This window comes from Acanthochromis polyacanthus, chromosome 12 (assembly GCF_021347895.1).
Source record: "Acanthochromis polyacanthus isolate Apoly-LR-REF ecotype Palm Island chromosome 12, KAUST_Apoly_ChrSc, whole genome shotgun sequence".
Classification (NCBI taxonomy): Eukaryota; Metazoa; Chordata; class Actinopteri; family Pomacentridae; genus Acanthochromis; species Acanthochromis polyacanthus.
This window is the reverse complement of record NC_067124.1, coordinates 13575354-13602389: the sequence shown is the minus strand read 5'-3', so window position 1 is coordinate 13602389 and position 27036 is coordinate 13575354. Positions and strand designations below refer to the sequence as shown.

The 27036-nt window shown below is 39.8% G+C and overlaps 4 protein-coding genes across 6 annotated transcripts; 1 reads left to right on the top strand and 3 right to left on the bottom strand.

Moving 5' to 3' along the window:
* Positions 1-505: 505 nt before the first annotated feature.
* trmt11 (tRNA methyltransferase 11 homolog) lies at positions 506-11247 on the bottom strand. The gene is made up of 13 exons (XM_022190420.2): positions 11105-11247; positions 9271-9336; positions 9030-9103; positions 8818-8899; positions 8574-8666; positions 8325-8459; positions 8089-8245; positions 7913-7993; positions 7579-7743; positions 7104-7176; positions 6208-6342; positions 2744-2864; positions 506-806 (listed from the first exon to the last, which is right to left on the bottom strand). The coding sequence occupies exons 1-13, from the start codon at positions 11180-11182 to the stop codon at positions 666-668; spliced, it is 1401 nt and encodes a 466-aa protein (XP_022046112.1). The 5' UTR covers positions 11183-11247; the 3' UTR covers positions 506-665.
* Positions 11248-11545: 298 nt separating this feature from the next.
* Positions 11546-13218, top strand: si:dkey-29b11.3 (actin-binding Rho-activating protein-like). Its single transcript, XM_022190421.2, has 2 exons — positions 11546-11851; positions 12253-13218. Exon 2 carries the CDS (start codon positions 12291-12293, stop codon positions 12792-12794), a length of 504 nt encoding a protein of 167 aa, XP_022046113.1. The 5' UTR covers positions 11546-11851; positions 12253-12290; the 3' UTR covers positions 12795-13218.
* A 247-nt stretch (positions 13219-13465) lies between these two features.
* hint3 (histidine triad nucleotide binding protein 3) lies at positions 13466-16775 on the bottom strand. Its single transcript, XM_022190423.2, has 5 exons — positions 16587-16775; positions 16095-16212; positions 15766-15835; positions 15425-15551; positions 13466-14884 (listed from the first exon to the last, which is right to left on the bottom strand). The coding sequence occupies exons 1-5, from the start codon at positions 16722-16724 to the stop codon at positions 14837-14839; spliced, it is 501 nt and encodes a 166-aa protein (XP_022046115.2). The 5' UTR covers positions 16725-16775; the 3' UTR covers positions 13466-14836.
* Positions 16776-18254: 1479 nt separating this feature from the next.
* Positions 18255-22366, bottom strand: LOC110948737 (nuclear receptor coactivator 7). 3 transcript variants are annotated; one of them, XM_022190425.2, is made up of 7 exons: positions 22219-22366; positions 21316-21478; positions 20350-20502; positions 20099-20251; positions 19892-19987; positions 19678-19751; positions 18255-19429 (listed from the first exon to the last, which is right to left on the bottom strand). In XM_022190425.2, the coding sequence occupies exons 1-7, from the start codon at positions 22242-22244 to the stop codon at positions 19291-19293; spliced, it is 804 nt and encodes a 267-aa protein (XP_022046117.1). In that variant the 5' UTR covers positions 22245-22366; the 3' UTR covers positions 18255-19290. The 3 variants fall into 3 exon arrangements, with proteins under 3 accessions (XP_022046117.1, XP_051813312.1, XP_051813311.1); XM_051957352.1 differs by having other exon boundaries at positions 21316-21447; positions 22219-22292; XM_051957351.1 differs by lacking the exons at positions 21316-21478; positions 22219-22366 and adding an exon at positions 20806-21272.
* Positions 22367-27036: the final 4670 nt, after the last annotated feature.

The following is a 27036-nucleotide window of genomic DNA, read 5'->3' as shown; positions in this document are numbered from 1 at the left end:
GTTCCTTTAAAGGCGGAGTATGAGATTCTAATTCGATACACATTTCAGTGAATATTTCCTCACGATCTGGTAGCAGTGTGTTGAAAAAGAAGTCTGGTGTTTGTATACAGCCCTGGCTCTGTTAACAAAGTAGACTGATCCACTATGTCTTGTGCATGTTTGCTCAACTGTATTTGTGGTTATACACAGGACAGACGGAAAGTGAAAGGAGATGGGGGCAACAGGGGCAACAGGGGCAGCAGGACCAACTCTGGCGCATACTACACAAATATGCTAACTAGCTAAATATCAGTAATTTTTCCCAGAATTACAGATTTCACCGTTAATGTGTCTATCTCAAGCTTTCCAACCCAACCTACTGAACTTTACTACTAAACCACTGGATTACTGCATTACATTTTGGTTATTCTATAAAATATTAATAAGAGCTGCATTTACCATTCAGTCAGTGGTCTAATTTCATTCTGAAAATCAATATTGAAGTACTTAAAGAAGGACACTTACATTTTATTTCATCTATTTATTAGCAAAGAAATAAAAATGATAACATTTTAAAAATTTGGTCAGTTTGCCTTCCACTTGAGTACACTGACAACAATGTTTTAACTGAAATGTTTCCTCTTTTCTGAAGAGATCTGCCGATTTTTCTTGGGGCATTAATTCCCTCACTCTCCATTGACTTCAGATTTGTTGTCCTCTTTGCCACACCTTTTGTTAAGTCCACTGAAATACTTCTCCCTGAAGGCATTGTGTCCCTGGTAGGGGCTGAAGCGTGGGTCTGATAGATGAGCCAGGCCGTCAAGCTCCTGCAGAGAGATAAATACAGAGGTAACTGTGCTCAACGGGACTACTTGAAAGCTGTCTGTTTTCCCCCGTTAGAGACAATAGACAGCGTTTCTCAGCATTTAGCCACATTGCATATTCAAAAACGTACATTTCCAGCATTTTTGTTCATGATAAATCTAATTAAAATTAAAAAAAAAAAACATTTCACAAATATTACATCCTGGAAAGAAAGTTCTAAAACAGCACAACACAATTCCCCCTACAAGTCAATATAATATTGTCAGAAGGTTTGCATACTTTTTCCATGTTTACATTCTAAGAACAGGACTGCCCTGTGTATATTAGGCATATTAGTAATGTATATCAACTGTTATGAATCCCTACTGCTAAACAGTTTGTCTTGGCTGTGAGGTAACTGCTGATCAATGGAGGTATGAAGGCAGGAAGAGAGATGCTGGGAAGAGGAATAATGAGGTGAGTTGAGTTGGAAGTGATGACTCCAACGCTGGGCCTGTAATTTGTCAGCAGCACCTCTCTTTTGCTTGCTGATGCTGCCAAGCAACCTGGAAACAGTTTCCATGACCAATCAGAGGAAGGAATTTGGGTAGAAAGACTGACAACCTAACTATGACCCCAAATTATTACGGATAAAGGGACAAGACAGCACAACTGACATGAATAAACACAGTTGTTTTCCCAACAACTATATAGGTGGAGGGCTACATATACGTAATGTTTAACTCAGCAAACAGGCAATTCATGGACACTAATCACATTATGTCACAGTACATAAACACGAGGAAAAAAAATTCCGCACCGGTTTAACAGGAAACATTTACAGCATTTAGTCCAGCTCAACGTCAAAACCCAGAAATGGTGTGGACACTGGAACGTGTCGTGGGCATAAAAACACTTGCACACACATCAAGCTGAGAACTCTGAAGATTAAGTGCTGATAGGTGTGGACTGAGTCTTCTTTGAATCAAAAAACTCCATGACCTACGCTAGATAGCAGTCAGATTAGATCAAACAGCAGTGTGTTTGTGCGTGCGTCTCTTACAGGGCGCGTTATGGGAGCAATTTAGGGTTTTGAAGTGGAATGGATGTCAGATCCAAAGATGGATTGTTTTCCATACGATGTGTGATTAAACCATTCAGGGTTGCAGAATAAAAGAAATGAGCCAATCATAGCCAGATGGTGAGGATTTAGCCCAGACAGACAGGGAGACACCATCACTTCCAGCGGGATGACAAGTAGAAGCATGCACATATACACAAACTGCATGTATGGATATGACACACACATACGTGGCTACATATACAAAACAATTTACGAAAAACTTTGAATGCACAGGCAGGCACACACATGCTCTTAGTTTACACAAACTAAGTCGTATTTGCATTGCTGTTCATGCTCATACACAAACACATTCAGGTTGGTAATGTGTCATATATGAGGTCACATACAACAGCACAACCACAATGTGTAGCTTAAAAAACACAGTTATGAAGTTGTGTGTCCAATCAAAGCATGAATAAAATCTGATTATATGATCAACTTTATAGCCGGCACTGTAACCGGATGAATAACAATGCCTCGAGGAAAAACACAGTCGCACACTGTTTGCTGATGATGCACATGACCAAAAACAAGCATGTTTGGGCATGAATCTCCCACACACGCAAGCTCAAACTCAACTCAGGCAAACTCGGGCTAGGAGAATTTTCATTATTGATTAAACAGCAGATTATTTTCCAGATTAGTCATTATCTCTACAAAATGTCAGAAAATAATAAAAAATGTCAGCATGTCCAACACAAGCATATTTAATTCACTATTGTGTGACAAATAACAGTAAATCGAAACGCTATAATGGCTAAATTTGAAGCATTTTGGGAGAAATAACTGTTTGATTCTGTAAACCAATTGATCATTTCAGTTCATACAAGCACTCACCTCCGGCTCCTTGATCTTCTCCATGGTAATTAGGCGACGAGAAGTGTGGCTGGAAAGTGTCTGCTCACAGTTGCTGATGAGCCGGAGACATGGATGAAGAGGAACCATCTCCTCACAGTACCTGGAACGAGGCCAGAGAAACACACACAGTTACTGATCAGCTTCCAAAGAGAAACGGGCCGGAGAGACAAAAACACAAAGGTAGACCAATTTTCTTTATCTGAGCCTCATACATTTTGACTGTACACTTTCAAAAAAAATGAATGAAAGGAATGTAATAAACAATGCACCACAGATTTTGTCTGGAAGCCACTACCAGGCTGACAGGACACAGACACACACCAGTTCTGTCAAAATTACTGCACTAAACCTTGGGGCAGTGCAGTGTAACCACGGCTGGTACAGCTAAGGCAGCTCACTTTGTGCACAGATGAAGGTGGAAAAAGTGAATGTGACCTGACAGGTCGACTGCTGGCTCTGTCATCGCCGGTCAGGCCAGGTTAGGGCCTATTAACAGGCGATGATGTACGTGTTTGCATATTTGTGTCAGTAGCACTTTGTCCAAACCACCACGACAGCAGCAACAGTCCCGACTCAAAGCCAGATTTGTGCATCGCTGTTTGCCTTGTTGCCATGGCCACATGTGGGCCTCTGCGGCGACGGGATGTTTGGTCGTCACGGTGACTAGTGGTGATGCAGTCAGGGGCTCATTTTCTGCTGCCAATCAGGAGTGGTTGGTCCGACCCGTTTCACTGGTGTTAATGTTGAAGTGGAGGCAGGGGGTTGTCTCTCACCTTTTCCATGACACTCTTTGACTTTATAAAGAAAAGCTGCTACTGTTCACAAGCTGTGTCTGATTTAAACAGTATTGCTTTTTCATGACAGTTAACCTATGTAAACTTTTTTGTTTTATTTCGGCAAGAATTTACAATGAGGAAGAAGGCTGGTTTGGAAATGTGAATTTTTTCTCTTGTAAGACTCTTGTAGCCTACCTGATTGAACATTTTATGGTTAGAGCATGTGTATACAGTGGTAAGTAATTAAACATTTAACATTGCTCACCATCAGTGTCATTACAGACAATTTAAAAGAAGGATTAAAATCAGATTGTGGTGAGTGTTGGTAATAGTGGCAGATGTAACTTGGAGCTGCAAGAATTGAGATTTTTAAACTTGTAGTCTAAAATCTCGACTTACTCAAGGATCTCACTGTAACAGTGGATACTGGATCTGACTCTGGTCCTTCTGCAACCACAAAAGGCTTCCCTTTAATTAATCAGTCACATTTAAAACCAGCTTGATTTACTGTAACTAAACTATTTAGACATTACTGTCATGAGGAGATAATTCATGAGAAGATTGTTGCATTAGAATGCATTTGTTTTAGCTAGGTGTCCTTAAAACTGAGTGTATAAGTATTCTCAGTTTCATAGAAAGCAAAATATGATGCCCAAACAATGTAAAGTGCCCCTCAGTTAAAGTGCCAGTGTCACTAAATTATTTGTTAAATCCAAAAACGTAAAAATTATAGTCTGAAAATGTCGACATCAATGCTCATTTACTCCATCAATGAAGCAAGTATTGCTTTAGTTCTGACAGTGCAGCCACTTTGTGTCTCTGTTTCACTTGTTTATGTTGTAATTAGGTCTCTTTATGACTACGATGACTGATGCTGCATCATCTGTCTTGATACTTTTTCTTCCATCATTTATTTTTCAAAGGGAGAAAGGGAAGAGATTTTAAGCAGTCTGACCTGGACTAGACGCTGTCTTTTGCTGACAGGACTTTGTGTCACCTGTCATCACACACACACACACACACACACACACACACACACACACACACACACACACACACACACACATGCGATACCCCATTCTCATGAGGCAGACACACACACACACACACACACATGCGATACCCCATTCTCATGAGGCAGACACACACACACACACACTGTCCCCACTGTTTGTATCACAGTCATTGCTGCAGATACACACAAATGTATGTGGGGGCAACAGAAACCTGATATCTCCCCTGTAGAGCCCCAGATTAGGCCCAGGAGACAGGCTACGTCTGGGCTTACACACACTAACCACACACACACACACGGGTCAGCCTGCGGACCATAGAGACAGATAGTTCATATATCTCACTTGCCTGGCCTCAGACGTTTATTTTGGCTCGGCGCTCCAACAGGCACGGTGTCAAGCACCGCTGAGATGAGTAGCAAAGACAAATGCACGAACATGATGACACAAACGCATGCATGTGCTGATACACCAGACCACACACATTCATGCGTATGTACCGATGCACACAGAAACACAAAGTGTTGTTTGTTTCTCATCCAAGAGCACACACTCATACCCAAAAACCAGAGGATGCACGATTATCTCATCTCCTTCCCGGTCTTGTAATCAGTGACCAGAAAGAGTTCCAGCCCTGCGGGGCTTTTCTTTGACTGAAGTCCGTTGCTGCTGCAGTCTGTTGTGGTTCATACCTTTACAGTTGAACACCTGCACATGCAGTCAGCGCTTCACTTTCTGCTAATGCACAGAACATTAAACAATGCACAACTTTGTTTCAGAAAAGCCGTGTTATATAGCCAGCATATAAAGGGGCTCACCGCTGTCAGTTGTGGTTTACTGTGGCCCAGCTGTATGAGCGGAAAAACCTCAACACACCTGTATCCTTTTCTGTATAAACACTGTCATTCACACAGGTGGTTACACACTGAGGACAATGTTTTATGGGAGCGGGAATGCAACAGTACTAAAGGGAAAAACTGGAAGACAGGAGACCAAAGTGGAAAAGTGTGGTGGAAAGTCCTTTGTGAGCCATTCTACTGAAGTCCAACTGAAAGAGTTCTGAACACACCTCAGGATCTTTAATGCTTGTAGCAGCTGAAGCTCCTGAAACTAATTAGCCCGAAGTGATGAATGACCAGCCATCCACTACTGTCTGTGTTAGGTTTATACTTCCCTAAATTCACAAAGCCAAGTTCATTATGTACAGTCATTAGATTTTGTAAAATGGAATCATGTTTACATTTTAATCCTCCTTTGCTTCACATTGTTTGGTTATTTGAGGAAGTAATTAGGCCAACAATAGGCTGAACTGATGTAGGTTGTGCTCACACATTTGCATTGTGCAGTTCTGGTTGATGGTATGAGCCTGCCCCCTGTTGTTGCAAATCATTATTTGGAAAAAAAGCACCATTTGAGACAACAGTCCTCAATCTAAGCCTGTCAGGAATAAGTGTTCTACAGCGAGGTAACTTTGTAACGAGCTAAAACTACTGTCAGTCACAAGTGAAATGTTCGAATCCCAGTAGCACTAATCAGCACAGTTTACAGAACTTGGATGTGAGTTTCAGAGTTAAGCTACAGAAAATGACTGCAGTAGATGTACCTTAACTCAAGAAAAGTTTCAGCTGATGGTACCATGAGTCTGTTTACTCACTCTGGTCTGTAGATAGGCAGCCAATAGACGAGTCTCCCGCCGATGACCAGGTGACGAGCAGAGAAATTTAACAGGTCTGTGAAGATGTCACTCAAATGGTAGGCCTGGGAGACAGGGACGTGAGACTCAACGTAGCTGCAGAGAAGAATAAGAAATAAGAGGTTCACAATAGAGATATTAAAGCTTAATTTTAAACACTGGGAAATATTTCAGATTCAAGATTTGTTGTAATTTCTTGTGTATTTGCATACATAAAAAGCATGATGCTGTTTTCCCAGCACAGTGCAAATAAAATAGTAACAATAAATATGAATAAATAATTCCAAAATTACAAGGCAGGATAGAAAACAGACAGTGAGATGGGTGATGAGGGCCGTGGAAGCTCCGCTGATGCAGCCCAGAAGGGAAGAGGAGATCCAACGATCTTAACGGCTTATCTAACTAATGAAGTCGTTGACATTTTTTTTTATATACTATAACTCACACCTAGGAGAAGTCTAAAGTTGTCCTGGGATCTAAGGGAAATTTGCTCTGGAGTAAATGTTGGGCTTTCTGTATTTAGTTGATTCATGTCATGGATGAAAATACTGGCACCCCTGGAATTTTTCCAGAAATTACACCATTTCTTGAATTTTAAATTTTATAATTTTGGCTTTTTATTCTGCTTTTTGGGCTTTTTCAATGCACATGAAGGAAATAAACATGTGTATACCAAAAAAAATTTGTAATTGTAACAATTTCTGGGAGAACTGGTGCATTTTCTGGAAAATTTTCAGGGGTGCCAATACTTTGGCAATAATGTTTCTAAACACTATGACCAGTAAATTATTGCCAGAGACGCAGGCTGAGGTAACAACAGAAATCATCTATGATGGGGGAATAGCAGGTGAACTTACATGCCGTCAGAAGGTTTAGTGATGTCCTTGTGGGAGCCTGTTTTCCTGGTGGACTCACGGATACCATACGGAGCTAAGAATAAAAACACCACACCAGAGTCAAAAAACAAGAAACACAAACATTTATCCTATTATAAAAGGAAATCAGAGAGCATAGTGGTAGCTGAAGATCATGCCTGAATCAATCTCACTGCTATATTGCTCAAACTTGAAAGACAAATTTCAAATGCTGCAGTGTTAATGACTTGAGGTAAACTGAGACCTTGAACGTGTCAAACAAAACAATAGTGGGTCTTTAGCCAAGATCCAAATATTTTGGCCAACACTTTGTTCCTGATAGCATAAATACTCTTAAGTTATATCTACCAGCTTAAAATGCAATGACACCAATCTACAAGATAAACAGCAAAAGGCATCAACACATGTTAGATGTTTTTATACTCAGTGGTTTGTTCAGAATAAACTAGGAACCTACGGTCAGTAATGATGGCATCAAACAGAGCAGCTTTCCTCCACACAGGCTTGGCTGCATCAGACACCATCACATCCAAATACATCCTCTCTGCTCCGTACTGTCGCAGGTTGGCTCTGATGTTCTCATCAGGTCCGCGCCACTTCTGGTTTTTACGGCTTGATCGGCCTAAAACACAACAACAGTCGGTAAATTTGGTCAGTAAAGTTTAGGAGCACAGAAATGACCCAAAGTAATATTCGCAAGCTTGGATTCAAACTGAGGTTAAACTGTAAAAAATAAAGTGACAATCAGTAAATATACCAGACCACAGTTGGTGTAGATGGATAAAAGTCACCTTTGCCGTGAATGGTGTTGTAATCAATATCTGTTCCACATACATAAGCCCCAAAATGAGAACACGCCACCAACAGGCTCCCTAAAATGGATCGTGACAAAGAACAGAAAGTCTTTAATGATGCAGTGTGTGACTGCTGTGAACGCATGTGGGAATCTGTGTCGGGATTAACTTACCTGTTCCTACAAATGGGTCAAAAATGAGGTCGTTCTCTTTGACCTTAGCGTGGTTGGCCATGAGGAATGAGAGGCCAGCGTCCATGCTGGTGTTTCCTATGAAGTGTCTGTTCTTCACGCTGTGCGAGCGAATCAGTTCCCGCTGGCCGTCCGCTATCTGGTGTGGAATGATAAGAAGAGTTTAGCTGCAGGTTCCTTTTTTCATTACCGTAAACAAACAGTCAAATGTATCTCACCCATCTGCCAAAGTAGACGTAGTTTGGATGCTCGGGGATGTTGTTGGGGTCAGCGCCATAATCCTCCAACAAACAGAAGATGTGTTCAGGGTTCTTCAGGCTCACTGTGCCCTCGAAGGGAAGATACTCCATAGCCTGGTAAAACACAGGCACATACACAGGCATTCAACAGTGATAAATGTTTGTACTTCTTCACAAGCATTCACTTACATGTGTGTTTTTTACACACACATACATATAAATACTCACATCAATCCTTTTAATTCTGTCTGCAAACTGCAACGTTTTGTTGAAAGTGTAGACGTTGATTCTGTATGTGGAGTCTTTGTGCATGAATGGGCTCTGTGAGGGAATGAACAGGAACAAAACAAATAGAAATCAGACATATTGAGTGTATGCACCATATAGTTTATTATAAAATTTTAATAAAAATGGAGAAACTGGTCTGTCCAACATGACAGACTATATAAAAAAAAACTTCTGCATCACGAACCATGTTCTCTAATGGGTACTTTAAGATGGATGTTTTGAGTTCACTGTGTGTCTGTCCGTGGCCCCACAGCTCAAAAGCAGACCTGGAAAGATAATATCACACAAACTAGAGCAGCATTGCAATCATTGTAACACCACAAAGGTGCAACATGCTCTGCCTGTAAAACAAGACTTCTGAAGTCACTTTCCTACCTGCAAAGCTAAAATACTTACTTTGCACACACAGATCTGGCCATGATGCTGCGGACGTCATCCTCACACAAACCATCCAGACACCAGAAAGGAGACTGTAAAGAACAGGCAGGAAATGGAGTGACAGTGGGGGGTGAGAGTCTACAAAACAGAAATGTTCTGATCTGGATGCTCTCAAATCCTCATTCTATTGCCAATCAAAGAATCTGACACAAAGAAAATAGGAAGGACAGGCTTAAACTACATGCTTTGAATCGCAAACCTTTTCTTTGAAGTTTTCACAAGGGCGGAATGGTTTTGTTCTGAGAGCCAGCAGAGCTTTAATTTCCTACAAGAATAAGGACAGAAATCATGACTACTGGTATAAGCATTATGTTCTTTAGGACAAAATCACATATTAAGGCAGATTAGTGGAATAAAATTGTACTTGATAAAGATGAAGGACTTGAGAGAGATAGAAGAAGGAATGCAGAAGAGGAAAATCATATTATAGGTAAAGTTTTAAACATCCTAAATTATAAAATAGACATAATGTATTGCAATAAGATATTTCTGTTAGACTTCTAATGTCTGGTAAAAGGACTTCAGACTCCACCTGCTGAGCTCATAAGAGGGTGGTATTAAATGGTCATTGTCAAACACGAAGCATGAGTTCTCTAATTAAGACCTGGGAGTCTGAGGGTTCTGTACAGTATCTTACGTGTTTCTTGGATTGCAGTCTTCTGAATAAAAACCTCAGATGTCGTATCTGCAATCTGCTGGAGCGACTCAGTCAGTTTAGGGGTCCCAGTCCCTACTACTAGTTGTTCCTTCAGTCTCTGACACTTCTCAGTTTTCTCATGCACCCTCCTCCTTAATATCAGCAGGTAGTGACACATCTTTATAAAAAATATCCTCTTCTGCTCCTGTTCACTACTATGTGCTGGACTGTCTTCTTGCACAATTGCCCCGTGACTCATGCCTGCTGTGGTAGACTCCAGCCTCCATTGCTCTGGTGCTCAGGGTCTGTTCTTTTGCTACCATGATCACAGCATCTGTGTTGTCCTTCAGACCATCTTTTGCTAGATGTCAGCTTCCCCCCTTTATCTGTTTATCCTAATGAAGGACAGACTATTTTCAGCCTCCTCGTGTCCTCTGTCCTCCTGGACAAGGAGGGATGTCAGTAGAGCTACAAGTGAAGATGCATAGATGTATGCTTGATGAAATCTTCCCCTGATCCTCGGATGACATAGCAGGAATATACGAACATGTCGAGAGCAGGACCGACACGTGTGTGTAAATAGCCTACTATTCATATCAGCCAATCATAAGTCACTCTTTATTTAAGTCACACCTGTTATATTTCACAGCATATGCATGTTAAATTTTAAAAAAAATCCAATGTATGATATTCTGGTCACATCCTACCTTGTTGTGAATTGAATTCATAGTAAATAGATGCTGTCACGAAAAATGGTTCTGTTCATCTCACATTTGACATAATAGCTCCAAAGCGAGGATGTCTCATTTTGTTAAATGTCTGTTGCCTTGACTTCTTTCGCCTCCTAGGCTCAAATCCCGAGGGGTGAAGGAAAGGAAAATGTTGAGCTAAAAATGGAAAAGTTGGTAAAGTACTTCCAGCTATATGTTCTCTTCCTCGCCTTATTTTCTGCAGCCTCTTTCAGCAGTTTTGCCTGGTGTATTCATGGATGCTGCTTGTTTCATCCTGAATAGTGGCTGTAACAGTCTCCCTCGTTTTGCTGCTAATAGATCATTAGAGTTCACTGTGAGGAGTTTACATGTCTTAACATCAGTGGCATCTATCTGCTCCTGAGGCTCGCTTACTATTAAACTAGGAATTGACAAACACACACACATATATATAAATATAATAAAGGACCAAAGAACATGTTAGGACATCCGGATATGAGAGAATGTAGGTGTCCTAACGGTATAACATAGTATTATTAAGTTGTTACTGGTTTTCAGCTTGAATTAGCATGTAGCTAACACAGCACACTGAGGCAGGACAAACTCAAAGTTCTGCGTTTTTCAAGGAAGCCTAAACATTCACATTAATATGTAAAGAGAAACTGAGAGTATTTTAAGAAGGTTACCGGTAACCTGAAGTCCAGATTATCGTGGGCAAGATGTAATAAATACTGAAGGCATGATCGACTATTGGAGGCTGCCATCTTTGTTGCGGATTCAAAACAAGTCCGGCTTGAAACCGAGGTTTGATACAAGGTACCGCTTCGGGAACACGTTACCAAAAATGGCAGAAAAAATAGGTACTGACTATATTTCACTGTGATACAGAGCTGGGATTTAACTGAGCAATGTGTTTGCTTTTTTCCACATTATTATACATATCTACAAGTAGATATACAGTGTTCAGAAACAGATTTTAATATTATTAATTTGATGGTCTTTAACATAATTCAAATTTCCCAGTGCCACGTTACAAATCATTTTCATGTTGCAGGGTGGTTTTTATCATTACAAAATTTATATATTACATATATGCAACTTTTAATCATCAGGACCTTTCTATTCTGGACATGCGTGAGTAGATAAACTCTCTCCTCTGCAGGCTCTAATCTGCTTTACTTCAGAGACAGCTTCTAATCCCCGCCCACACTCGCTGCTGATTGGCTTCCCGGTTTGGCCCTGAGAGACCATTGGCTGAAACAGATGGCCATCAGAGCGGTTTTGCCTGGTGCCAGAAAGGCATCTGCACCACTCTTGCTATTGTCAGCAATGCTGCTGTGTTGTTAAACTGTATTACACAGTTACTGTATAACCAGGATCTGTTTGCACTTTGGCTGTAATGAAGCGTCCCTGAGGTGAAGGGAGGATCACATGTAAGTTAGATCATATCTGATAACCGTTCACTTCAAATCTCTGAAAGGTTGTACAAACTTTGAGATTACTCTATAAGCTGTGATTTGGTTTCTTTGTGGTTTTGATCAGAATTGTGATTTATTCTGTGTAATATTTTCTCATCAGATTGTGGATATCGCTGCTAATCATCACTTGGCTCATACACACTCATGCATCTGACCACTATAACTCAACAAACACTGTGAACAGTGATATTAACTTCAGAGAGCGTAGCTTGACAATCCAAAGAGTATTCAGATAGTTTTGCTCAGTTTCACTTTTAAAATTTTAAAGCACACAAACAGTAACATTAGAAACATTAAAACATGGTATCCCCGTATGTAAAACAGCTGATTAAAGCTATAAATTCTTCTCCAAACAGGGTCGGTGATAGCGACAAAGAGCCAGAGCACCAAAATCATGGAACCTGAGGATGATGTCAGAGCTCCTGCCCGGCTTAAAGATGACACTGCAGTGTGCATAGTTTCTGTGAAAGGCCTGAAGGAGAACTGGCAGAAGTGGTCCAGTGAGCACCAGGAGTACCAGAAGCAGAACCCCTTCAGCCATGACACCCGGCCCAGTGTGGTGGGTCCTCAGAAGGGACAGGATGACTATGGAAAACCCCCGCAGGGCTCCATGACAGAGCAGAGAGGGAAGGATGCTCACACACACATCAGCCGAGAGGTTCAGGAGCTGTGCGAGGTGATCAGGAACATCGGGGAGCCGAGAGAAAAGGATGGAGATGGAGGCGATGGGAGAGTGATCGGTGTAGAATTTGGGAAGCTGTTCGAGCATTATGTGACTATCTCTAATAAACTGGTGGGGATTCTTCTACGAGCGAGGAAACAGAGATTGGTGGACTTTGAGGGGGAGATGCTGTGGCAGGGGAAAGATGACCATGTAGTTATCACTCTGGTGCAGTGAACAGATGTCGATGCCTCGACATCTTCCTGCTGCAGTACAAGCAGGTGCACAGCTACTTTCTGGCAGCGCTCACTGCAGAAGAACAATGTGGGGATTGCAGTTAATGTGCACTATCTTCTTAATGAAAAATAGCTCTTTCTTTGCTCCAAAGTTCAATATTGCAATATCGCTTTATGCTAAAAACACAACATATACTGCACCTACACACATGCAAGAGGTGTTTAGAAATAATACTCTGACGTAAGACAATCAGAATTACAAACTCCAAAAACTGTATGCAAGCACCATTTGGACGTTAACTGGAGGTACATCAGTCAACAAATAATAATAACATGCATATTGTATATTTCTTTCAGGGGATTTCACCCTAATATTGCCACATTAAGGTTACTTTGTTTAATCATGATTAAACTACTAGATTTCACTGACTTCTCATGACACCAAATCAAAACTAAAATAAGAAAATAAAACAGTTTAGACATTAGCTGGACAAACCTATTACTATTCCTGGATTTCCTCTACTGGTTTGTTTTAATGTGGTGAAAGTGGAGGAGTGAGCAGCTGAAATGAAGTCAGCAGCTAACGAGGCTGAAACAAAGCCAAACAGAACATGAAGCTGCCTGAGACAGACAATATGGTGCTATAGGAAGAATTTGATCCGACTTGGCCTGGGTGCTTCAGAGCATGTATTTATTACAAGTATGCTTTGTAATTAGGTAATTAGTTACAGTTTCACATTCGGTATACCTGAACCACACTGAGGCAGATGCACAATAGACTAAAAATGCTTTAATGGAATGAGAACTACACAGTAGAGAACTGTCGTACGATATCAGCTACTATTAAAGGTAATGGTCATGCAAACTAAAAAATGCTATTTAACATAAGGCAGCAGTAGATTTTTTCAACCAGAAAGTGATTCTAAAGGTATTATAATAAAGAAAAGAAGCCATTTTCTGTCCGTTATTGTGTAAGTACTGACAGGTGGAGCTCAACTGGGAGAAAATATGTGTATAAATTAAATTCTATGTATGACAAAGACCCTGAGAAGCAATAATATATTATTTATTCTAAATTAAAGTGAGTCTTAAAGTGCAATCCTTTTTTATCCAGAGCACAGTGGTTTTGTTTTTACATTCTGATTATATAGAACAGTAGCATTTCTCCATATTACATATCTTAATAGACCTTTACACATTACATCAAACCAAATATTAGATGAGCATGTATTAACAAATACAGCATTGTATTTCAGTGCTTGCTGACAACATGAAGTGCACCATGCTTTCTACTAAAAGGAACCTTATTAATATTTAATGAAGATGTTACTCCATCCTTTGACCCATGTCAGCTATGCTGCAAGAGCAACACAGCTTAGATTATCAAAGTACGCACAGCTAATATATTATGTCAATATATGGATTATATCACTAATTTTTCTTGCAGAGTTCTAAATAGATTTCTGTTTTTGCATGCATAAAATCAGATGTTTATAGCATGAAAGTAGACATGCGTAACAGGAAATCAAACAGCTCAAGAGCTAAATGAGTGTTTCTGGCAGTGAAATGATGAAAAGTCCTCTTAGTAAGTCTATTGTTCTGCTCAACCCATCTTTCAATTTTGTTGAGATTAAAAATGAGAAAGATGTGAATCACACTGCATGCTCTTTGGTCCATAAACTAAATATGTTTTATTAGATTACTTTAGATTCAATTCACTTTGTCAGTAAAAACAGTCAAAACTAGAATGCTCTTAGAACATTTGTTTGACACGTTTCAAGCAGCAAAAGAATAAAAAATATACTAAAGATTTGGCATCATTCAAGCTTTTACTCGGCTTTAAGTCCCAAATGTTTTCACACTAAACATACTAAAACTAAAAATCAGGTAGTCTCTTGTTGCAAGTATGTCACTGGTTTAAAATACTGTCAGAAGCTGTGGCTCGACAGACAGCAGAGCAATGTGTGTCCATCCAACATGACATCTGCACAGAGGAGGAGCCACCTCATCACGTCAAGTTGTGCAAAAACCGGATCCAAATTATCAGTTGTTTTCACCTTTAGAGTTGAGAAGCTCAATCAGCTGGTCTGCCTGCAAAACATTAACACACATGGACAGAACAGACATTAGCACAGCACTGTTTCTTGACTTTAAAACTCCACCTGAATGAACTAAGTTGGTTTCACCGTGAGCTACTGGCATTCAAGTGTTGATAATGTAGATCTACAACGCAGTCTCAGTTACTTCTATGACTTTCATACAGCTTTTACACAGTAAATTCCTCCACAGGGCAGAGAATTAAGTTCAAATTAAGTGTAAGATAAAAAAGTACCACAATCATGCTTTCAACTACTTATGAAAAAGTGCACTTCTGAGTGGTTTAGACTATATTTTTTAGAAAGGAAAAAGAAATGTCAATGATGCCACTCATATCAACAAAGAATTAAAGATGAGACAATTTAATGTAGAAAAACAAATAATGGGAAAAAAAATATATAGATTTTCACCTTGCAAATAATCTGAACTTATAAATGATTCTGCTCATATACCAGGCCCATGGTGTGTAAACCTGAGACTGAGTGCAACTGATTCTACACAATAGCACTTTTAGTACAGAAACATGGCTCTTACTGTGATAAACCAATAGGAGTCGAGTCTGTAGAAGAGGCGGGACATGAAGCCCATTTGACTGGCAGGAGCCAAGACATGAAGGTGTAGGTGTGTGACAGAACAGAATGGAGGCCAGTGGAAACCAAACCTGTCGAGAAAAAAAACTGTGTTCGTGACGCGACAGCAAGGATTTTTAATTAAGCGTTACAGCAAATCGTATTAACTGACCCTTAATCTGAGATTTCAATCATCAAGCTACAAATTCTGATTCAATGAAAATGTTTGGAGCAGCCTCACTGCAACACATGCATTCTTGAGCCACTAACAGTTTGAATGGTTATAAACTCAACTAATTAACCCACCTCACATCACTGAGGTCCGTTACATTGTTTTTTTGCAGAATCTCCTTTCCTGTATCGACCAAACGCTTCACTGAACATGACAAAAAAAAGCATAGGATCCTTTTAAGACAACTGGTATTAAAGATGAAACATTTTCATAACAAAGTCTTGCTTTTTGCTTTGTAATCACATTGTCTTGGATACACAATATTTAACACAAGGTATCCACTTGCAGGGTGAACCAGTAACGTATTGTTATCAATTTTGTTTAATCAATTTTGCTTTATCTATCTTGTGATTGCAACACATGTCCACACGCATCAGTTAAAATGTGTGTATTTAAACCTTACCTAAAGGCACATGTTCTTTGCTGAGTGATTTGCAGTTTCCAACATGCTTAGTTGGAACAACCAGGTAATGGTGTGGAGCTCCAGGTTTAATATCTCTGAAACATGAAATCTCTTCGTCCTGCAACAGCAATAAAAATACACTTCTGTTAAAATGTTGTCCTGTTTTTATATAAATCAGAAATTGTGTCACTTCCCCTAGCTGTATCGTGTTTTCATTGTTATTCACCTTAACAAAAGCGCATTTCTTCAGTGAGTTGACATATAAACATGAAGCCTGTTGTTTTGTAAGGGTTGAATGGTGCACAGTTGAATCAAAGTCTACAAGTACAGCACTAAAAAACATATAACAGACAATATACTGAACGTTACAGTTGATTTACACTTTCAACATTGGCTAAATCGTCCCTCAGCTAATTTCATTGCTTTTCACACAGTAAACAGGCTAACGCTAGCTAGCTAATCACTCATTATTACATATTAAAATATTCTCACACAGTGCAGAAGCTCTGTCCCCATTTCATTGTTTACAATCCTGCAGAAAATACACTTCTTGTCATATCCTTCAGTTGGGACGCTGCTAGTTTTGGAAATGTCAACCTGAGCAGGTTGTGTCGCTTCGACTCCAGCCATTGTTATACAGAATTGTCACCAGCCAGACCTGCAGCGACGATCCAAGAGCTCATCGATCTCACAAGGGGAAACCAACACATTGTCGATCCATATTGCAACTGTAAGGACAGACGATTCCCACAAGAGAGCGATGTGGGTTCAACTGTAATTTTTTCATGGACAAATTACACTTGAATAGTATCAGAAAGTATCAGCGTATCAGAAACATTTACTTCTAAAGCTGCAAAATCCCTTTTTATGATTCGATTATGTTACATTTCATGTAGTATTTCATGCTGGTCACAAGCCAACAAAACAAATCTGAAAGCTCTCCAGTCCTGAAACAAGCCTTTAAAATCCTAGATAAGAAGACACAACAGCATCACCACTGTCATATGCTAGATACTCATGGCATGTTAAATTTTGAAAACATGATTGTGTATGCCAATGTGCGCTGGGTTTTCAAGGTAGTTCATGGTTATGCGCCCTCACCTCTTGAATTTTTTTATTCATTGCATGAAATTCTGGAAATACTACCAGAACAAGGGCTTGTTCTAGGTGGCAGTGTTGTATCCCTCTATGTAATACTGCCTTTGAACTATTGGCCTTCTCCTACAAAACAATAACGGATTGGAATAACCTCCCCACTGAACTGAAGACAATAACTGATTTTAAAGACTTTTGAAACTAAAAAATGGATCCAAAGAAATCAAACTTGTCAGCATTGACAGTCCGTGAAATGACTTTTTTAAAAACTGTGTAAATGTGAGAATATGAGATCCTCTTTTAAAATGTGATGCATTGCTTTTCTATCTTTACTTGTTTCTCTCTTAAATGTCTGCTCCAGGCACTGTAGATGGAAACTACTGAGTACGCTATAATCTGGTACAGAGCATCTTTATCATGTGTTTAATGTTCATCTGTACATGGTCCCTGTCAAATAAACTAATTAAAGCAAAAAACAACTAAAACTAAATCAAAAACAAACAAAGAAACAATGAACAAAGAAAACTAAATCGAACTTTGCCGACTTTTGTGAAAGCATCAGGGGCCCTCATTACTTTTCACTTCAAGTGAACAACATTGGCTGTACAATGAGGTATAAAGAAATGTAAAAGATGAAAATATGGAAATATTGAAGTAAATTGTAAACATGGTATTAGTCAGTGTTACAATCTAGTAGCTTATAAGATATGCAACTTTCCCTTGGACTTTATGTGTTCCATGTGTGTATGGTTGGAAAATGACACATAACAGCCCACAGACCTGAAAAACAAACCCTCCGACCTGCTTCTGTACCCACACCACTCTCTCCTTCACTGTGGTTTTGCATCTTTTTCTGTGCAATCAACCTCCAAACTCAAAAGTGTAAGTTTGAGTAATTATAATTTTTACATTTATTTGTCCCTCTAGTCTCATTTATGTAGTTATTCAATGGGAGTATTTCACTGTATTTGTTCTGTGGGTCTCCATTTCTACCTACCTATCTAATTCAGTAGGTGAGGGTCTGTTGATGGTTAATTATAATTAAAAAATGACACCTTTACTCAGTTTTAACAGGAAATACGGTTTTAATGTTGTTCCACAGAAAACCAGTGGCAGTGCCAGCACCGCCTGCCAAGATCATACATACAAATATACGCATAAGAAAAACAAATGGTTTTTGTACTTTGCTTTCCTGTTTGACCTTTTTTTAAAAAAAATATATTTAAATATATGTTTTTTTTTAAAAATGCAAAAAAAAAAAATGGAATGTGTCCACAAAATGTTGTCTATTCTAATTAGGCACACAGGTGTCTCACAAAACCCTCCCCACAAAAAGCAGAAGTGACAGTTAAATATACTTCAACACAGCTGAAGTCCCTTCCACCACAAACAGCACACTTTCTTAAATAATAAATTGTTTATAGTGCAACTCTGTTCTTTTTTTTCCAAGCCTCAGTGGTTTGGTCTGTTGTATTTTTTCAAATGAAGAGCATCAAAACCAAACCTCATGTAAGAGCTCAGATAGGATGTCTTAGGTCCTATCATGTTACAGTGTTTTAACATTAAATAATTAATATAACTCAAGAACACATGCACATTTAACACATTGACACATATTGTAAAAACATAATCATTCATTTCTTTTTACAAATATGCCTGACAATTTAAAATGAAATAAAAAGGTGATTTCTAAAATCCTGAATGTGGTTACAGTGGCTAAAAGATTTTCATCCAACTGTAATTCTGTGAACTTTGGATCATAATGCGCTCCATAATAAAAGGAGGGCATGGAGGGCTTTGAATGCCAGTTACTTTCTGGGCTTAGCACAGAGCTGCTAATAAATGACTGGTGGTTTAAAGCAGCAGGACCCTCAATCACAGGAGTTCATCTGGTTGCTTGTCTTTAGCAGGTACAGACCAACCAAATGAGAGAACCACCACAAGAGTCTGACTCAGGTTCACACATAGTTACATCTGCTCCGCAGGGTCCGTACAGTAGTAGCTCCACCACACATGTTCCTTCAAGTCTTGAAGTTTTGTATCTCCAGACAGGACAACAGGTTCTGTTTAGTTTTCATCTCATCTTTTCAGACATTCCCATTCAGCCATGTACAGTCCAGACCTCGAGGTCCTGAACAATAAAGTCTTCTTGTGTGGAAAGAGGCGCATTGTGAAAGGTGGGACAGGAGAAGCTTGCACCATGGTACAGATCAGCATCCAGCCACAAGGCAAAACGGCCCCTAAAGACCAAGAGAAAATAGCACATTAATGTAAAATATTTTAAAAGTTGGTTCATGTTTTAAGATAGACAACTGCAGAAAACTGGTCTTATAAGCTCTGAGCCATTCAGCAGCACAGACTAGTGTGGTTACCTCACAGTTAGCCGGTACAGTGATTACTTTACAGCCTTGCTTTTTATTACATTATAACACTGACGGTATGCTGCTTTTTTCTTTTTATAGGTGAAATCAATAACGACATAACTTACCCGCCTCCACCAATCTGCAGAGATTGCCAGTTGCCGTTCACAAAGTAGGAGTTGTCTCCACTCCACCTGTATGCCTGGATAAAGGTCACATGCAAGACATTAGAAACTGATACTCAAGTCACAATACGAGAAATTTTTACATTATTTTCTCGTGATAGTTTTCACACTAGATGATAACTATAGTTCAGGTCAGAAAAAATAGTTGCGCTCTTACCTGGAAGTCTGGGTTGAAGCTGAACAGGAAGGTTTCTCCGGTGCCGTAGCAATATTTACTGACTCTGAACGGATCAGAAGAAAAAGCCCCAAACACCTGAAAAGACAAAGACACCAGTTAATGAAAGGAGATGCTCATAATGAATCAGTTTTATTTCTTTTTGTATTGAAAAGAGAAGATTTTAAAACTGACAACCAAGATGCAAACCTTTTTGTCCATGTCTTTGATGACCAGCAGCACAGGACTGTCCAGACCTGCCATGTTCCTGTACAGTGTCTTCAGACTGCTCCCATGGACTGCTGTGCTGTAGACCAGTTGCCATGGGTAACCCTGGGTCCTTGCTGGCATGTGAGCAGCAAGCTGTTGAAATAAGAGTTGCTCATCAAACGATGTCCTGACAGAACCTTAGTAGAAGGCTGTAATCAATACAGTCCACACTGCTGCTGAGTATAACTTACTCTCTCTAGGTGGTGGTCATCTAGCAGCAGGCTGTGGTCGCTCAGAACAGGCAGAACACTGTCAGTTTCCCCCAGGTACTCTGGTTCTTCTGCCTCAGAGTCCAATGAGCTGCACAGACTCAGGCGATGCTTGGGGTCCTTTACTGTGATAATCTGCAGGAAGCAACAAGATGCAAGCAGTTGGTGAATAAGAAATTTTTCCAGAAATCCCCCCTGCATTTCCTGTAGAATCTTCTATCTGACAGTTTCATTTACAGACAGTAAATATTCAATTTTACAAGTTGGAAAGTGCTGCTTTAACACATATGCACTACAAGCAAACTCATTACTAAATTCCTGGCTGCCAATCAAGCCAGGAAACATGGATGTGTGGATGATGACAGCCACGAAGTAGATCATCTTTTATCTCATGAATGCATGCACTTTCTAACAGGACTCTATTCCCCACGTTCTTACCTCAACATACGGCTCCAGACATTCACTGGCAAAATATAACACCTTAATATTTCCTGGTAGCTGCTTCATAGCTCTTGATTTCTCTGTCAGACTCTGTGCTCTGGTACACCACATGTCTGTTTCACTAAACCGGCAGCCATCCCTTTTATCCTCTGCTTGCTTTCACTATGTCTGCTTGCGCTGTGATTGGCTGGAAACTCGAGCAGAGGCGTTCTTATTGGTTAGCCGTGACACCGAACACTTTCTTTTCTCGGGAAATGGGTGTATGATCCTGGGATGCTGAGAAGGAGGGTAAAAAGGATGTCCATATATAGACAGTAGGATTTCCCAAAATGTCAGGGATGGCTGCCAAACACGTTATTTTCTCTGTTACTGTAAGTTACCAGGCAAAGATTGTGATCCACAAATGGCTGAACGCCAGAGAGCTTCCTGCCGTGACCTAATGAATCAAAAACCCGGAGTGTTTTTGTTTGATCTGCGGTCGTGTAATTGTATTTGTGCAAACCTCACCTCCCAGTTTTTCGCAGCAGGGCTGACAGAGTTGCTGAGGAGCTTGTTGATCACAGCCATGTCCTTCTCTCCAACGAGGTAACGAGGTTTGCAGTGTTTCTTGTTGCCTTTAGTGTAGATATCTGGTGACCACTGCACAAAGAAGGTGTAGAGGTGGTCAACCCTGTATAGGCAAGAGGATAAAGTGCATTTTTAAAAACTTATGAAGAAGCATCATACATTGTGCCTAAGCAGCTTTAAATAGTTTATCCCTGTGCAGTTTACATAAAAAGTCTTAAAATAAAAAGCAGGATTTCCACTATCACTACAAAGCTGCACGTTTCCAACATTAATCACAACCCACACTCCGTTCCCCATGAGAGTGAAAACTAACAAAGGAAATAAGTGAATGCCTGATATGCCTGGGCATGAATGGAAGGAAAATGAATCATGCTTTAACCGCTCTGAGCATACATCATGCTGGAGTGGGGTTATCTGAGAGCACAAGTGACTCTTAGGGAACCCCTCTATGGAGCAATCATACTGGAATGAGCTACCTTCCATTTTGCAGGAATCCAAATCTTACTTTTTTCATTAACACAATCTCAAACTTCTTGAGTTACACTGCAACAACCTCTTTACCACAGAATGCCAAAAATAGCCACGTCAACATCCAGCACATTAGCACTAATTACTTCCATATGATTTTGCAAAAGGTTTGCTTGACATGCATTTAATTTGATTTGAACTCAGCTCAGAATAATCAGTTACTGGAATAAAGTCTTTGCAATTGTTTGTGCATATTTCCATGAATTATTTGAAAAAAGCAAATCAAAATACTATCTGATTCAACTCCAGATAACACCGCCACATTCGGGAACCTGCATCACACTGTTCACAGATCTGGTGATTTGTTTTACTTACTCTCCAACGCTGTAGGCAACTCCCATGTTTGAAAGAAGCTGAAGACTGTCAGGAGAAGGAGACAGTAGAGAGTTTGTTCACTGCTGGAATAGCATTCCTAGTTTGAGTCTCTGCCATCCCTACATTTTATACTAGCGGACCAATTGCTGAGATAAGCCCTTTTGACCATTAACCCTCCCGTTCTCACTTGATAACGCTACACGGCAAGCACGTACTGCATGCAGGGATTTCACAACGGTGCGTGAAAGCCAAAGCTGGTGACATATTAACCTGAGCAGCTCTGGGATCCTGTCTGTGAGGCTGGAGTCCATTCAGCTAGTGGCTCAGTGCAGTGGCTCAGTGACAGAGTGAGGTGGTTTTGACAAAAAAAAAAGATAAGGGCCATTATGTATGTCAGATTTGTATGTCCTGCTGTAGGGCCTGAATGTCTGGTTTATCTTTTCATCCCATCAGTAGTAAATTTCGTTCAAAGGAATTTTCTGGTGCTAAATTTGAATATCAATTTTTGCAACTCTACTCCAGTTAACATTGTACATTTTGCACTTTTCACTTCACTACATTTATCTTAGTCACATTTGCTGGTTTCTGTCCAGAAGAACATGCATAGAAGCTCAGGATATAAAATGCAATATATTATTACACAGTGCATGGAAGTAGCAATGTCTATAGCAGTCAAATGCAGCTGCACCTTCAACAACCTTGAAATGCTTCTACATGCAAATGTTGGCGTCTGAATGCATCCATAAAAGCATTTATATATTATGCAACAGCAAGACAGTGAAAGAGGCCTTTCATTAATTTTAGCATGTTTAATTTTGATACTTAAAGTAACATGCTTTTAGTTATTAAAAGATACACTGATCTGATAATAATAATAATAATAGTATAGAGGAATTAAAAGGTAATTATAGTCTGAATTGAGAAATATGAAGCTGGCAGCAATAAGCAATTAGCTTAGCATAAACACTTTGAATCCATAGCAACTTACGCAGCTTATAGTTTTATTCTAAAAAATAATATCGCACGTGTCTTGGTTGTTTCCGGACCTTTTTTGTACAGATTCATCAAAGTGTTTCTGGGCTGTCAACTACTTTGAATGCTGGATGTTTAATTCACGTTTTTACTTCCTCCATTCATAACTCTCACACTCTCCCACATGTCTGGTTTCCTTTGAGCACCGTAAAAGAGGAACAGACTTAACAGTTTTTGGCCACTTAAACAGGGATGTTTGTAGTACACATGCAGGAATGGTTGTGCTCTGCAGTGAACACATATTTGGAACAAGGCTGTCATTAGATATAACAGTCTCTGGGGTCGTACTACAGCAGTAATTTGTGATAATAAATGACTTGTTGCTTCAGCTGCAGATGAACTAGTCATCCTGCTAATGTAATTAGTTCTTTACATTAAAGGTTTGAAGTGGCTCGGACACAAACTCTGTAATCTCACTCCCTGCATCTATCATTTGAGGTTTTGTTTTCTGAACAGTCTCCACCCTTTAAGGATAAATCTCAGAAGATTTCATCAGAAAGCAAACTCTGATTGCAGTATTGACAGTTTATTAATGATCAGTTTCCAGTGTTGACACTATCCCTGCATTAATCCTCCATAGAATAAAATAGTTTCCTGTTTATTATAACAGTGGATCAAACCGCCAACCCTCAGATTAGAGGACAGCCAGCTCTACCATACCTGGCTTCTTAGTGGATTTAAAGAATGTGTACACACTGCACTGCTGAATCAGTAATCCTGTTTGTAAGCTGAGAATCTAATTTCCAAATATCTCCACTTGTATGGCTAGAACTTTCTAAAGTCTTCTCTGTGCGTCACCAGAGTGACAAATGCGTCAGTTTTCAGCCCTTTGAATGGATCAGTAACAGATGCTATCCGGGATCTGTTCAATAAAAAGGAGTACATCATTTTCTTAAAGTCAAAAAGTTACAGATATCAGGCCAGGAGATAACAATGAGGGACATTCTGGGGTCAACAAGCAGGCTTAATGCTCTTGCACAAGAAATAGGATGAAGGAAATCAATTTGAGATTGTGTCCAGTCTGACACACAGACTGGATCAATGGGTAAACACACAGCCACACAGACGCACTGATATGCATATTTAAAAAGAAATACAGATATATGTATACATGCAGGCAGACATGCATGCTCTGCCGAATGAAGTATTGTAGCTGTCTCAGGACATTTTCTTTCTTTCTTTCTTTCTTTTTTAACTGAATTCTTTTTCCAGTTCATCTAATGGCTTTTCTCAGCATAATTAATGTAAAAGCTTCTATTAAGCTCATGGGAAAATCTTAGAATTATACTTTCAATTTTTTTTTCAGTTATGAATTTTTGACTTTTCACCTGCTCGAGGTAAAGTTTGTAACTTATCCCAACTCATTCATCCTCTATACACCGCTTTATCCTCACTTGGGTCGCAGGGGGTGCTGGAGTCTATCTCAGCTGACTCGGGCGAAGGCAGGGGACACCCTGGACAGGTCGCCAGTCTGTCGCAGGGCTACATACATAGATGAACAATCACACTCGCATTCACACCAACGGGCAATTTAGAGTAACCAATTAACCTCAGCATGTTTTTTGGACTGTGGTAGAAAATCCATGCATGCACAGGGAGAACATGCAAACTCCATGCAGAAAGATCCCACGTCCACCCCAGGATTCGAACCAGCGATCTTCTTACTGCAAGGTGAAAGTGCTAACCACTACGCCGCTGAGCAGCCCCTTCCCAACTCAGTCAAACTCAAAAGATCAAATTTTCCGTTGATGTATTTTGACAGTTTGCTTTTTCTGGATGTTTTCCAGTAGAACAGGATTCTGTGATTTTGATATCACATCAGATTGCTCAACTCTTTTATATACTTATGGGCATGTTGCAATCCATGTTGAAAAAACTCTGCTTAAACCTGTTCACATGGAACTAGTCCAGGCTTGTTTTATTATTTTCTAATGCTACCAGTTGATGAGGATAGACATTCAGTTTGAGTTTGAAAAATATATGTATAGAAAGTTAATGCCCGGAGATAAATACAGATACATTAAAAAATGGAATGATAATATGCAGCGAACTGAGCCATGACAAACTCTAACTTGCAAAGTTCTTGAATCCAATGAAAAGAAAGGACAACAGATATCACACAGATATATACAAAAAAATCAGTCAACGTGGTTCAGATAACCACACATGAATACAAAGTCGAAATATTTTAAATAACATGGTTTCCAGCTCCAAAGCTATATTTATCAAAATTTGTTTCTTTCATTTTTTTAAACTTAAAACCAAATATTGTCTAGATATGAAAAATGTGGCTGTAAAAATAAGGAAATTTGGCTTTGATGACTGAACTTTAAAAATGCATAACATAAAAAATAATTGGAGTAGAGGTACTGGATTTTGCAAGCTACTGTGAGCTCAGTAGAAGTTTCACATGGTTTAGGTTTTCCAGAAAATCCATGACAAAAACTAGAAGTTGCCCGTTATTTGGTGAAGAATCCCCCTTTGTGATGCCCGTAGTATGGCTGGTGATTTTGATGACACGTTGAGATGTTCTGAGTTCTCTGCTCAATGTTTTATTAGCAGCTGCAGTCGTAAGAATACATGCTTTGTCTGCTTGAAATTCAGAGCAGTAAAGGTCATCTGCCTGAATGAGTAAATGAATTGCTTACACTTCAGTGTGTTGAATAACTGAAGATTTCTATCCAAGATGACAAATGAAAATTTCAGTTAGGTGTATATTACATGTGGGATTTGTTTGAAAGAAAGGGATACAAAAATGAAGCATACAAATGTGTTGGTAATTGTTACTGGAAAGCAGACTCTTATTATTTATTCTGGAATTGTTTTCAGACCGCCATGACAAAACGACTGCAATGATTTTACAAAAAATGCTGTCATGTTAGAAAACTTTGACGTAAGCTGCACAAAATTCTTGTTGGTGCAGCTCAAATATAATTGAATTCCTAGAAACATTCTTTTATATAAAGTAATCTGAAGAGGGTGTATTTAGTTCATTTCACTGTAAGTGAAAGCAGCTGTGCTTCAGAGTGAATGAGCAAACCCATCAGAGCATGCGCGCGCGCACACACACACACACACACACACACACACACACACACACACACACACACACACACACACACACACACACACACACACACACACACACACACACACACACACACACACACACACTCAAGTATATGAAACACATCTTCGTCATTTCCTTGGCAGTCACTTCTTGCCGAGCAGTTGTTTCTTCACCTCTCCTCCAATTCCTGTAAATCCTCTCTGCCCCATGCTTGTTTAAAACCAGACATGGGAAAGGCTTCTGTTTGCCAGCATACTTCTCTCTCTCTCTCTCTCTCTCTCACACAGGATCACAAACACAGTAATTAAGTGAGCACTGTGCACAACAACCGGCATCACTCTGCAGGCTGATGTCTGCAGGCTCACATCCACCCTTGCAAGGTTTTAGCTTGCGGTGTCTCGAACGCAAACACATGCAATGATTTGTCAACTAGTTGCAAGTTGGTGTGTAGCACATTTGAGATCAGCTACTCTTGAGGGGTAACAACAAATGCTATAGGCCCATAGGGTTTTTCCACTGGGGGATTGGTTAGTTTTGCCAAGTTGTGCTGTAAACAGCCATGATTAGTGAAGCTGTGGTGGCTCTGGGTTTTCCCACTGTACTACACACGGCGGTAAAGTACTCTACCGAAACTGCTTAAGCAGATTCACTAGTGTGCATGATAAAAACATTGAATTTCTGACCACTTCTCCAGAATCAACTGCTCCACTAGTGGA